Source organism: Dysidea avara, chromosome 12 (assembly GCF_963678975.1).
Source record: "Dysidea avara chromosome 12, odDysAvar1.4, whole genome shotgun sequence".
Classification (NCBI taxonomy): Eukaryota; Metazoa; Porifera; class Demospongiae; order Dictyoceratida; family Dysideidae; genus Dysidea; species Dysidea avara.
The window spans coordinates 5,531,464-5,545,770 of NC_089283.1; the positions used below are offsets into that span (position 1 = coordinate 5,531,464).

At 37.6% G+C, this 14,307-nt stretch overlaps 2 protein-coding genes across 13 annotated transcripts in view; one reads left to right on the forward strand and one right to left on the reverse strand.

Moving 5' to 3' along the window:
• Positions 1-14,307, forward strand: part of LOC136240993 (NLR family CARD domain-containing protein 3-like) — a 62,152-nt gene that overhangs the window by 23,921 nt on the left and 23,924 nt on the right. The window contains exons 1-6 of one of the 3 annotated variants that reach the window (XM_066032084.1): positions 14-348; positions 406-735; positions 785-2,215; positions 2,317-2,454; positions 3,007-3,174; positions 4,108-4,275. In XM_066032084.1, the coding sequence (XP_065888156.1) occupies positions 57-348; positions 406-735; positions 785-2,215; positions 2,317-2,454; positions 3,007-3,174; positions 4,108-4,275 (2,527 nt within the window). In that variant the 5' untranslated portion in view covers positions 14-56. Of the gene's footprint in view, positions 1-13; positions 349-405; positions 736-784; positions 2,216-2,316; positions 2,455-3,006; positions 3,175-4,107; positions 4,276-5,284; positions 5,667-5,717; positions 5,755-5,807; positions 5,931-14,307 lie in introns of those variants that run through there. The other 2 variants (XM_066032085.1, XM_066032086.1) reach the window with 2 other exon arrangements.
• The window catches only part of LOC136241026 (dynein axonemal heavy chain 7-like), a 32,457-nt gene that overhangs the window by 17,716 nt on the left and 434 nt on the right, over positions 1-14,307 (reverse strand). The window contains exons 2-19 of one of the 10 annotated variants that reach the window (XM_066032206.1): positions 13,694-13,834; positions 13,534-13,642; positions 13,384-13,481; positions 13,251-13,337; positions 13,075-13,204; positions 12,617-12,715; positions 12,176-12,268; positions 12,015-12,116; positions 11,904-11,965; positions 11,026-11,104; positions 10,932-10,968; positions 9,329-9,408; positions 9,109-9,277; positions 8,710-8,798; positions 8,616-8,652; positions 6,802-6,902; positions 6,652-6,749; positions 6,314-6,605 (exon numbers count right to left, since the gene is read on the reverse strand). In XM_066032206.1, the coding sequence (XP_065888278.1) occupies positions 13,284-13,337; positions 13,384-13,481; positions 13,534-13,642; positions 13,694-13,732 (300 nt within the window). In that variant the 5' untranslated portion in view covers positions 13,733-13,834 and the 3' untranslated portion in view covers positions 6,314-6,605; positions 6,652-6,749; positions 6,802-6,902; ... (10 more) ...; positions 13,075-13,204; positions 13,251-13,283. Of the gene's footprint in view, positions 1-6,313; positions 6,606-6,651; positions 6,750-6,801; positions 6,903-7,248; positions 7,278-8,615; positions 8,653-8,709; positions 8,799-9,108; positions 9,409-10,931; positions 10,969-11,025; positions 11,105-11,903; positions 11,966-12,014; positions 12,117-12,175; positions 12,308-12,616; positions 12,716-13,074; positions 13,205-13,250; positions 13,341-13,383; positions 13,482-13,533; positions 13,643-13,693; positions 13,835-14,307 lie in introns of those variants that run through there. The other 9 variants (XR_010694092.1, XM_066032205.1, XM_066032207.1 and 6 more) reach the window with 9 other exon arrangements.

Here is a 14,307-nt window from a genome sequence, read left to right on the forward strand (position 1 = left end):
ACATAAGCGCCACATTAGCACTGTGGAGGCGGAGCAACTGGACTCGGTAGGTAGGAATGGCGGATATGGAGAACAACTTGGTTGTACAGGAACAAGTACTAACAGAAAATCGTGACTTCATTGTTAAACATTTGGATGCTGAGGACATAATCGACGAGCTAATTCAAGAGCGTCTAATGGGTCGAAGTGCCGCGCAGAGAGTACAACTGGCGGACAAGAGTAGAGTAGACCAGAACCGGATTATCTGTCAACAAATAACCACCGCTGGGCCAGATGCATTGAACAAGTTTTGTATAATTTTGCGAAAAAATAAAAGACAAGCTTTCATAGCAGAGCGACTAGAGAAATGTAAGTCTGAAGCCATACAATTCAATTTTATCCAACAAAGTCTACACCACACTACAGGTCTCCATTCAGCTACTACACAGTGTACTAGTGGTCATCCTACTGTAAAGTCTAGTCCAATAGATGTGAAAAGATTACAGGCCAGATATATCAAACAACCGCCTACTTCCAAGACTGACTGGCCAATACATCATGTGACCCAGTATGTGAGGTTGGCCCTTGTGGAAAAGGAAGATATCACTGTAGGAGATGAGAATTTAAATGAGATTACTAAACTAACGTTAAAAGGTGATGTAGATAAGATCTTGAAGAAGAAGGTGCCGCTTGGTGACCTAAAGGACATCTTCAACAAACCTTGTCCTCGACTAATACTAATAATGGGAGCCCCAGGTGAGTATTACAAAGTATTAGTAGTAGTGATGTAGTATGAGTTGTGTAGGTATAGGCAAGACGACCCTTGCCAATGAGATCTGTGTGAAGTGGGCCAGGGATGGATTTTTAGCAGAAGATTTTGATCTTGTGTTGCTAATTCCATTGAGGTCAGCTCGTGAAAGATCAATTGAAGAAGTAATGATAAAATACATTGGTGGAGAGAAGACATACGAACTACTAAAAATGTCAGCAGGTGAAAGATGTCTGATAATTTTCGAAGGATTGGATGAGGTTTCAGCAGAACGTCGAAGAAGTGATGATCTCTTAGTAAGTGTGATCAAAGATTGTACGCTTCTAGAACAAGCAACAATACTGATCACATCAAGACCTCATGCATGTAAGAATGTTAAGGCTGGTCGTACAATAGAAATTGTTGGATTCGGCAATACTGAAATCAAACAATTTGCAGAAAAATCTTTTGCTGATTCCCAAACTGTTGAACAGTTTCTACTACAACTCGACGATTATCCACACATCAATAGCCTTTGTTACATTCCCATGAATTTAGTTATGATTGTAGATATATTTCGGATGAACAAAAGGAAACTTCCATCTACTCTAACTCAGTTATACCAGTTCTTCATTGTGATGATAATGTGGAGACAAATTGAAAAGGAGAGCGAAACAAAGCCATCTTGTTTACCTGTAGCAGTAACACCTGCTAATGAGGAGAAGTTACATAAACTGTTAAAAGGTATCCCCACAGAGGCTGTAAGAACAGTGTTTGTTTTGAGTCAATTAGCTTATCGTGGCTTTTATAACTGGCAGAGTGACGTGGAAGATGATATTGGAGATGTAGTTAAGGACCCAAAAATCATATTCACAATGGAGGACCTCATCAAATGTGGCATTAAGGTGACAGCTGACTGGGATGGGTACGGATTGTTGAAAGTGACTCACACTCACCAGTTGCCCACAGACACTATTACGTACAATTTTGCACACCTTACCATTCAAGAATTTTTGTGTGCTGTTTACATATCAACACTATCTGACCAAGAACAGCAGCGTATACTGAGTGAACACTTTGAAGATTTTCCTAATGTGTTTATTTTCTTGTGTGGCCTAACAAAATTAGTGTCTCCTGTAACATCACAATTTGTGTTGGAGAAGTTGAAGTCAGGTAGGAGGCCTGGTGTTCTTACAGCATTACGTTGTGTGTATGAAAGTGGAGAAACTGATCCACCTCAGTCAGCTACTCCATTTGAATTGAATTTGAGTCACATTACTTTGCAGCCGTATGACTGTCTTTGTGTCAGCCACACATTATCATGTTATCTAGTGGTGAAGGTGGATATGAGTTGGTGCAATATTGGTGACAATGGTGCAGAGATGTTAGGAAAGAATTACAGTGGCCATGTAGTACAGGAGTTTGATGTTTGGGCTAATGATCTCACTGTGACTGGAGTGGAACATCTGACAAAGATTGTGATGAAAAGTTAGTCTCACTATTAACTGTGTGATGTTTGTGTGTTAGTGAATTGACAACACCTCACTGAGCTGTATGTGTTTGTAATGTGTACTGTTATCATTATACAGGTAGTGCCTCATTAAGAGTGTTAACTGTTGGTGTTAATCCTATCAGAGATGACGGGATATCATTGATAGTAAAATATCTCCATGGTAACACTACCCTGACTAAACTGAGGGTGGACGAATGTGGCGTATCAGCTAAAGGTACTATATAGTGTAAAATGTAGGATGGTAATGTATACATATACATGGTAGATTGTTTTGAGGATGTAAATTTCCCAAATGTCAGAGTTTCACCCTTACACAACCTTATGACTCCCATGTCCAGCTCACATGAGCTAATGTTGTATGGATCTTTGGTAATTTATTAAGCATTATTAGTTTCATGGAAACACGTCTATCCATGAAATTGATGTTCCTGAGAAATTCCACACATGTACATATAGTACTGTAAACGGCGAAAGTTTGGAGTGACTAAAGTTTGGTGAATTTGGTGAAATTCACCAAACTTTATTTGCCAATCAGCTATTCAGTACATAGTTCCCATATTATCTACATGGTGAATTTGCCAAAATTTTGTCCGCCAACCTGCTCCGCATGCTAATTCACCTTGCCAAACTTTCATCATTTACGGTAACAAGAGTTGTAGTATTGGAGACTGTTCCACACATTGTATTGTTGTGCCTTATACGGTTAACAGATGATTACAGCATATTGTTAAATTTTAGCTGTTGCTATTGTTTATGATGACTACAGGTGCCAGTTGTATTGGTGAATTTCTGAAGGAGAATTGTACCCTGAAGGTCCTTAACATGTTGGGGAATCCAATTGGTGATGCTGGTATATCGCAACTAATGGACGGGCTATGCCTTAACACTACACTAACTGAACTGGATGTGATGGACTGTGGATTATCAGCTAAAGGTACAACATGTAATAGTTGTAACACTGGTGGGAGTGGTTTACCTGATATGTACACACTCACCCTTGGGCCTCATGTGTACATGTCAGACAAAGCACAACCACATGTGTTACAAATAACATGTTTCACTTCATTGAAGTACTGGAAACTACAACACAGTACTGAAGTAGTACATGTGGTACAGTTGATAACACATTGGTGTTTGGTGCCAGAGTGTATATACAGGTCTGATCTAATCCATTAGAAAGGTGAAACATTTTTAGTTTTTTGGAACTTTTAAGGAACAAATCTAGATATTTAGACTTGTTTTCCCTCAACTCAGTACACAAAATGCTTAGTGTCATTCTTTGTCATAACACAGCTAGCTGGTGTACAACTAGGTCGTAACATGACAAAGAATGTACCTCATGAGTTAACATGAGATTTGTACACTGAAAATTATCTTTGATCCACCTACACAAAGTGATCAATACAGTGATACCTCACTTAGTGGCCACCTCTATAATGAGACCACCTTGTTAGGTCCCTTGTTAGTATACTTAATTATTGAGGTTGCATGTTTTGGTCCCATTGGCTGTTATCCCTATTGATGAGTTTCCATTGTATTACAATGTAGTGTATTGTGTAATAACAAGATGTAGTGTTTGTGACCATGTTGATCTTTTGGTTTTGTATAGCTTCCTTAGTTCATTACAATCACTGATGTAAACGTTATGCTGTGTGATGTTCAAATTTTACATATTCTGACTATTTACAAGTAATCCATGAAATGTGTTGATACCTTAATTCTCCCATTACAATTTTGTGTATATGGTACGTACATGTGTGTAATTTGTATGTCAACAAATATATGGTTTCTTTACCTTATAAGGTTAATAGATGATTACAGCATATTGTTAAATTTTAACTGTTGCTATTGTTTATGATGACTACAGGTGCCAGTTGTATGGGTGAATTTTTGAAGGAGAATTGTACCCTGAAATACCTTAACATGACCAGTAATCCTGTTGGTGATGCTGGTATATCGCAACTAATGGACGGGCTATGCCTTAACACTACACTAACTGAACTGGATGTGGAGAACTGTGAAATATCAGCTAAAGGTACAACATGTAATAGTTGTAACACTGGTGGGAGTGGTTTACTTGATATGTACACACTCACCCTTGGGCCTCATGTGTACATGTCAGACAAAGCACAACCACATGTGTTACAAATAACATGTTTCACTTCATTGAAGTACTGGAAACTACAACACAGTACTGAAGTAGTACATGTGGTACAGTTGATAACACATTGGTGTTTGGTGCCAGAGTGTATATACAGGCCTGATCTAATCCATGAGAGAGGTGAAACATTTTTAGTTTTTCGGGACTTTTAAGGAACAGATCTAGATATTTAGACTTGTTTTCCCTCAACTCAGTACACAAAATGCCTAGTGTTATTCTTTGTCACAACACAGCTAGCTGGTGTACAACTAGGTCGTAACATGACAAAGAATGTACCTCATGAGTTAACATGAGATTTGTACACTGAAAATTATCTTTGATCCACCTACACAAAGTGATCAATACAGTGACACCTCACTTAGTGACCACCTCTATAATGAGACCACCTTGTTAGGTCCCTTGTTGGTATACCTCATTATTGAGGTTGCATGTTTTGGTCTTATTGGCTGGTGTCCCTATTGATGAGTTTCCATTGTATTACAATGTAGTGTATTGTGTAATAACAAGATGTAGTGTTTGTGACCATGTTGATGTTTTGGTTTTGTATAGCTTCCTTAGTTCATTACAATCACTGATGTAAACATTATACTGTGTGATGTTTAAATTTTGACTGATGCTCAAATTTTACATATTCTGACTATTTACAAGTAATCTATCAAATGTGTTGATACCTTAATTCTCCCATTACAATTTTGTGTATATGGTACGTATGTGTGTGTAGTCTGTGTGTCCACAAATATTTTACCTTGAAAGTTTCTATGGTAACAGAAAGGTAATGGATGATCTGACACTTCTCCACCAAATTAGGTCATTGTTAGTAAATTGTGAAACTTGTCCCTCATGAGAACATGTAGTAATTGTTATTGTCTACTGGTCACTACAGGTGCCAGGTGTATTGGTGAACTACTACAAAAGAATACTGTACTAGAAGTGCTTTGGATGGGAGGGAACAACATTTGTGATAATGGCATCACCACCATTGCTGGAGCTCTTGGTAAGAGCAGGATCAGGGAACTGTATATAGAAGAGTGTGGTATTACTGTTACTGGAGCAAAAGCACTAGCTGCAGGTTTAGCAATCAACCGAAGTATTACAAAATTAAATGTGCAGTACAATCCCATCACTGCGGAGGGAGCTCGTCTGATATTACAGTCTGCAGTAAATAATGGGATATGTGAACAAGTGACCAATGATAACTACGAGAGTGATAATGAATATCAGAAGATGATGACAATCCTACAAACCAGGAGAGAAGCAAACAAGAGGTAGGTAGTGACATCATCCATGATGTAATAAAAAATGTCATCGTAAAATAGGTCACCATAGCAACATGACCACACCTTTCTTGATCAGGTAAGCAATATTGTTATCATTAACCAGTGTTAATGTTCTCTTATTACTGGTAGGAACTCTTTTAACAAACATAAACAACACTTTTAATGTTTTCATGTTATTGATTTTAATCATTTAATTAAAATTAATTATAATACAAGTATATTATCATTATACAAAATGTATAATTCCTAGCGACCATATACTTGTGAGAACATCTACATCACGTCTGTAACTGGACAATGTGTCTTATGAACTAAGTATATCTATCTGTAACACTCCTTGGAGCCCCACCCACTAGCGATGGTGCAGAGTTGTGCCTCAGGACAGTTTAATGAGTGTTCATATAATTATAACATCCCATAAATGGCCAAAATGTTAGCCATTATGCATGTATCCAGCAAGACCTTACAAAATTATTTTCAAAAAATTTTCAAGTTTAACTTGGCCCCAAATTCCCCAGAGACTTCATGTCATGCTTACATATTGCTCAGTTTCAGTGTGCTTTAATTTGCCTGTACCACCTGAACAGATCTAAAGCCCCTAATTATAAGTTCATGATGATGACGTAACATTAACATTTCATCATTAGCATAATTAATTCATAATGACAATAATTTCAGGTACATTGTTACAATACATGTAGAGGCAATTTTTGTGTGTTAGCTGTGCTTGCAATTTTATATGGCTTCATGTTTCCTTTGATCCAATGTTGCTAGAGATGCCATCGTCACGTTAGTGATCTGGTGATAATCTTCAATCTGACCCTGCTTGCTTGACCATAATGGTCATCGTAATCCATGAGTTGAAGGACAATGTACTTTTATTAACACCATGGGAACTTGGTCACATGATCCATTCAGTCACATAACCTGACAACAAGTTTAATTACACAACATCACACAAACATCATCCTACCTTCTCACATGACTCCTTCAACATGTAAAGCTGATCCAGTGTCTAGACTCTCTACAACTTTTACGTCTGTAACCTTAACATAAGAGGCGTCATGTTACCTATATGTACATGACAGTGACACTAACATAACGTAGTGACATGGTAACACACCTCACTGGTCACCATAGCAATCACATCAGAGACCCTTGAAGTGCTTCAATCATGTTAAACACACCTACTCAATTCCAGCACAAGATGTTGACAATGATATCCTATCATAAAACATTTGTAATAACTACACTACACCTAAACTATGTACAGTTGTACACATGTTTAATAGAACACACATAATTATACTGTACACATACACATGTACACTACACATACATTCACACAGTCACACTACATACACAGGATACTGGTATTATGACATAACCAACATGAACACATGTGAAATATGCCAGTAGTAAGTGTGTATGAATGTAGCGTTGTGTGTGTGTATGTGTGTGTGTGTGTGTGTGTGTGTGTGTGTGTGTGTGTGTGTGTGTGTGTGTGTGTGTGTGTGTGTGTGTGTGATGTGATGTGATGTGTGTGCAAGCACTCGTATAGTGTGACTCACTTCACTACAACTGTTACTTGATGGTAACCTGTATACAGATAACTGGTGGAAGTAACTATGTGACACTCTTAAGCCAAATACCTCATCATTTAATTAGATGTACATGAATGATTGTTATTACTGATATGTAAAGCTCAACTACTCTAATAGAACATACAGTACTCCACAAGCCTAGAGCAATGAATTTTGAAGTGGTCAGGTTAGCATTAAGTAACAATTGTACAGTGGGTGCATTGTAGGACAAAGTACACAGAACACTCACAGCATGTGCAGAAAGTTACACCTAGGAGGATCTTCTCCAAGGAAAATTTAAGTTTAAGAACGTATATTTAACCAGTAATCACAACAGAATTTGGCATCCAAGAAAGAAAGTAACCAACTGATCTATTAGAATATCTGATTGCTTTATTAGAGTAACTTGATGTGGCCGAAACCTAATCAACCGAACTGGTGGCACTGTCCCTGGTGTTTATCCGTCTTTCAAGACATGTTCAAACAAGTTTGAGCTTATTCATTTATATACAGAACCTGTTCAAATACTTACATCATAGACAAATACTCTAATAGAGCAGTCATTTCTATTGGGATAAACAAGTGATCGGATTATCTATACTACTATAACTGGACAATCACTAGATGTACAGGTATGTCTGGTTAATGTTAACAATTACAAATGTGACTGGAATTGTAATGATAAATTTTATCAGTTGATGTTTTAAACTATATTGACCAGAACAATTGTAGCAACTGTGGCTTGTATATATAGGAGTAAGCTTGGAATAGCCTTATATGGTTATCTCTAACTACTTGTAGGTGCTATATATAATCTTTTTGTGTACGGGGTCAGACCTTGTTGGGACTACTAATCTTGTCCTTGTTGTGGAGTGGAGGTCTTTTCTATACTCAATTTGGAGAATATTCACTGTAGTTTAAGAGTAGGTCAAGGGTAGTCACTGCGTAGGGACTGGGATCAAAATCAAATTAAGCAATTAATTTACAGTGATCAAGATGTCTTAAATATGGGCAATCAAGCACATCAGCAAGCCAACTGTAAATGAAACCAGAATTTATGAGGGTTCTATACTCAGTTGTCAAGCGATCAAGCCATGCTTTTGATGACATCATGCAATCAAAAGGCATATTCCTTCAATCAAAAATCTTGATCCCAGTTGCCAATGGTTTGGTCCAATAAATTAGGCTCAATACCACTAAAATGCTTTCTTTATGGTCTAAGAACATTGAGCTTAGAAATTAGCTGATGGCTGGCTGTCATTTTAAAGGTGATGTTATAGTAACCACTGAGCAAGATTCATACTTGTAACCAAGAGCAGATATAATTCACAAAATACATCACAGATATACTTACTATTTCTGATGTACTTGTGAAGTTAACACCAAATACCCTGGGGGATAGTAATACACAGTGACTTATCATGACATCACTCAGTATAAACACTTACAGGTTGACATCAAGGAAGACTTGTTGGAAATCATACTGACTTTGATCTTATTGGTAGATGGTAGAACAATGTTGACCTCATCTTTACTTCTGTAATAGAACGTTAGCACTTGTGATATACACCATTTATCACTGTACATGTCACACTTCACATAACATGTACTACAAACTTGTAATTGTTTTGTAACAAACATGAAGTGACTGACTGTTCTATTCCAATAATCTGACAGACACATATTATGTCTTAATTTTTAGAAAATGGATGATATCTGCACTTTGTTCAAAATTCATTTTATTGATTCTTTGTTGTTTACAGGGACAAAGAAATGGACTGGCCAAGTTTCAGTTTCATTTCTTTGAAAATAATCTACAGCAGCTTACATAAACCATCATAACTTACTAATACAACGGCATATGGCATTGAATCTTGGCTCTTGTATTTGCCATGAATTTGTGAATCCCAAGGTGTATCTGTATTCAAGACGGAAGGCAAATTCACTGAAGAAAGATCATCGGTAGATTCTTCTGTCACCACAACATAAACGGACGTCTGCAACTCAGAAACCCTTCTGTGTACGGAGGATTTTTAATCTCCTATGAACACGCATGCACAATGATACCCAGGATTTATCCATTGGAGTATAAATTCATCCACACCAGCAATTAAATCAAGCTTTGTTGTCCATCCTGTTTGTCATATCTGCAAGGGATAAAACAGATTTAAAATACACACATACATATTTGTGACTTTTACTTTCCTCAGTTGTTCTGTGATGCAAGTTATAGTTTAGTATTTTTACAACTAATGCAACCACCAAATACAACTAGCACTTGTAACTAGCTTTTTGGCCACAACTAGCCCCCTTTAGCCCCTAACTTCAACTATCAGATGTGTAGTGGAAGTTTGAATGATTTTTGTTTTATTCTTACATGTTGGGCCAATGAAATCATTGATGTGCTGCCATGGATTCACAATACTTCGATACCCATCCTTTTAACATGGCTAATCTGCTCATGTGATTGCTAAAAATAATTGGCAGATAAAACTTTGGCAATTGTAATGTTATTTGCCAAGTTTTTTATTGCCAAAGTTTTTTACTATACAGTAACTGTATGGAATTGATTTGTCACTGTCAACTCAACAGGTGCATACTGCAGTACATGTAATACATACATCGTGTGTTTTATTTGTGTTTGCAAACTACACAAGGTGTAGGTAGCTATTGTGGGTAGTTCCCTTCGATTGTTGTGGAGTTCATTGCCCAACAAGAGTTCATGAAAATCCAAACATTGCTCTTTTGACATTAAAAGAACCAGCAAACGATGCTCATACTAGTATGGTAGCTACCACTCGAATACAGCATCACTACGTAGCACAAGTGCAATCGATTAAAAGACTTGCTAATTAAGGGGTATGGCAGCATTTCCATTTTGAATCATCATTGCCATTGAAGCAGCTGCCATGCCCATTTATCGGCGAGTTGCGTAATCACTCATTGCGTTCAAGCGATACAGTACATGGTAGCTAAAATTTCCCCCAGGTGAAGCCCCAATTGCCAAAGTTTTTTTTGTTAATTTTGTAATAATGGGTTTTCGCCAAACTTCTTTACCGCCAAACCTTTTTACTATATGGTAATTTATACTTGTCTGAAGCATCAGTTAGTAGAAGCTTCTGGAAGCAAAAAAAACTTAAATTTTGTGGCAGCTTAGAGGAATCATGTTGTATTGAAGACACTGCCAAAGTACTGTGAGGGTATTGTGGGACTGGTTTCTGCTTTATTTTTTGTGGGAAGGTACAAATTTAATGGTCACTACTACACAGTACTACCATCTGGAGAAATGACACAATTAAAGAAAATAAGTTTACACAATACTGACCAGAAGCCACACACAAACAAACACTGAGGTTGACACTATTTGATAAGTACCAGACTAATTGTTTATAAATTGGTCCCTTTGTGTTAAATCCTATGGCTACTATAATTTCAACATGGTACAACAGTGGATACTATCCAAGGGTAGTAACTATGGCTTGTATAGTCGTAAGCTTTAATACTTTCTTTTTCAATTACCAAAACGCTTTCATGATGGTCTGAGAACATTGGGGATTAGCTGATGGCTGGCTGTCATTTTAAAGGTGATGTTATAGTAACCACTGAGCAAGGTTCATACTTGTGACCAAGAGCAGATATAGTTCACAAAATATATCACAGGTATACATACCATTTCTGATGTACTTGTGAAGCTAACACCAGATACCCTGGGGGATAGTAATACACAGTGGCTTATTATGACATCACTCAGTATAAACACTTACAGGTTGGGATTGCTGGAAATCATCATTACTGACCTTGATTTGTTGATAGAGAGCAGATTAACATTGACCCCATCTTGACCTATAATAGAGATGTTAGCACAGCTCGTGATATACTCCTTTTATCACTGCTTATACCATTACACCAAATCACAATATTTGACATTGAGTATTCTAAAAGTGATCATTTATTATAGTTATGTGTAGCACAAAAGCAAAACTTTAGCTGTCGTGCTACTCAGAGAACACTGGGTAACTGTGTAACATTTGAGTTCTACAAGACTAGTACATGCAGCATTCCTGGGAATGCATTGGGGGCTCCATCAGGTGTGTGCCTGGTACACACATAGTCTCGCGTGGCCAGACCATTTTTTTCTTTTTCATTTGGTCGGGTCTGGTCCGGTTCGAACACCCACACTTGTTCTCAAAATCCTGGTTGTGGCCAGGATAAATTCTATGTGTGCATCTTAATGCAGTCTCGAAGTATGCCTGAATGGACGTTAAGTCTGCCATTGACAGGGTAATTGAAAAGATAGGATTCCAACCATTCAGTGATGAACAGGCAAGCTACGATTTGGTAATGTTTGTATTGGTTGTAGTAAGCATGCATAGAATCAATCCTGACCACAACCAGGACTTCGAGAAAAAGTGCGAGTATTCGAACCGGATGAGACTTTTTTTCCCCCCGACCAAATCAAAAAGAAAAAAAGCGATCTGGCCACACGAGACTAGTACACACATTCAAAGAGAACGCATGCAAGCATGTGCACAAACACATTAGACCGTACACACACACACACTACACACACACACACACACACACACACACACACACACACACACACACACACACACACACACACAACACACATACAGGTTACCTTTATGAATCTCAGCTAGTTTCAGAGGAGTGGCTTCCATCCCATTAAGAGCTGTTGGAAAGCTATTGGAGTGGGCAAAAGTAATAGCAATGACAAAAGTTTTGTTCTTACATTGTTCAGGCTTGTATGTAGCTTTTGCTGTGGACTTTTATGAACTGCATGGGCACTTTTGTTAAGCAACTTCAGCAATTAAATAAAGCTTTGTTGTCCCTCCTGTTTTTCATATTTGTTGGGCACATAAGATATGAAGCAAAAAGAGGAATAATGCTCACCAATTAGATATACTTTGAGTTGCTCCACTGTGTAGTTTGGTAATGGCTGGTTCACAACCATGTCATCAACACCTGCAGTTGTTCCCCCTAATACTGTGATAACACAACCAGTGACAATGATCCTCTCAGTTACTACAGAAGCATATAATGACGTAGACTTTATATTGGACAAATGAATACTTTAAATAACATATTAAAAATATGGTGAATATATGTACTACATTAAATCATATTACAGAAAATCTGAAACCTCCTCTCTTAAGCACAAACTTGCTAAATGCAGGACACAGTAGAAAATACAAAGATTATGGTTCTGGTTCCATACATAGGAAACCTCTTCACTATCATGGTCCCAAACAGTTCATTATAGAGAAGTTCCATTGTGCATGAACTTGATCACGTACATGCTACTCAAGAGAGGTTTATTATTTTATTTCTTACCACTATGTCTCTCTGTAGATAGCATCAAACGTGATAATGTGTAGTCCACTAGCTGACCCCATCTTACAGTAGTTGTCTCCTCTACTGTGAACATTTTCCCTATAGAGTGGATCACATACAACAAGTAAAAGGAAATCAGAAATTTTTCAGGGATCATAGAATAAAAGCATCAGCTGTAGCTAATTTAATTCCTACTCCAGTCATATACAGCCTGTCTATAGTATATGCACTACCTGTGAATCAACACCTACATGATGGTAGAAAATTCCTCACAACTGTTTACATCAAACATAGCCGACTATGTGCTACTAGCTGTTGTACATATGAAGACCACAATATATGGCAGATACTGTATGTGTAGTTTGTTAGAAAATGGTCATACACACATGAATATTCAACTCTACAGACCACAATCCCTATCTCGTCTGTCACTACACTAAATATTGAGGTCTACTGACCAAAATGTGCCAGTTTGGTTAGTTGACAAAACAGCTCCTCAAGAGTGGAGTGATCAGGTTGTGTCCTCCATTATGAGGATCCATGGCAACCATTTATCAACCAGTTTCATGACTGACACTGTTGTGTCCCCTGTACACCACCAATGAAACTACTAGTTATAACAACCTGTCCATACCAGTTCCAGTGGTCCAACTATTGTTGTAGGAGGCTAAGCACCATATTCCTCTCTGGCTGGTATGTTAAGATCATCCACAAACACAACCTACTAATGAACATTAGTATTAATAATACAAGTAATGTTCCCTTACAGTTCTCCTGTCAAGTGGTAGACTAAGTAATCCTTTACAACACTTGCTGAGCAGAAAACCTAACTTGTACATATCTTGCCAAAATCTAAAGGATAATACTAGAAGGGATTTAAAACAGAATAACAGCACACTCGGCAAAAATATACTTGCAATTTATTTCCAGTACTAGTACTAGTAGGGCCAAAACAGATGAACTGTTATGCATGACTAACTCATCCATTAGGAAGACTGATGTGATGATAAAGTTATCCTCAATATCCTGTAAATAACAGACAATGTACATATGTGTACTATGGGTAAACACTGTAACCTTAGGAAGGGCTGGAGCATCTTTAATAACATCTGTCATGTAACTACCATCATAACTCCTCTATCACAAAGTTGTAAATACAAATTAAATTGACGTGCGGCACTTCTAGAAATGGAACAAAATGAGGGATTTCAGGAACAGCTACAGACAAAGCACAACGTAATGTTATCATCACTATATTCATTAGTCCATCAAGTCATAAGGTATGTAGCAGTAATGACCACCACTATACACATATTGTAACAAAACTTAAATTTAAGGTGATGAAGATTTAATAGAAACTGCTAGTTAAAGTACATTCTAACACTACAATACAAGCCACATGGCAGACAACTACAAGTTAATACAATTCCAGTTGCATTATTCTCTCTCCTTCAAGCATTGCACTGTTAAGATGAAAACATTGGGGTAAAATCTGCCTTTCCCTGTAGGTCAGGACTAGCCACCTAGTCTCGTGTAGACCAACCTACACACAAAAGCAAAAGAGTCGATCTGGTCTATATGAGACTACTAGCCACCTCCATTCCAGTAGTGTTGTCCTCGCATACCCATTTTCCAGGGTGGCAATTGTTGATGAACACCCTCTCCTTTCTGAGGGGACACTTATAAATCGA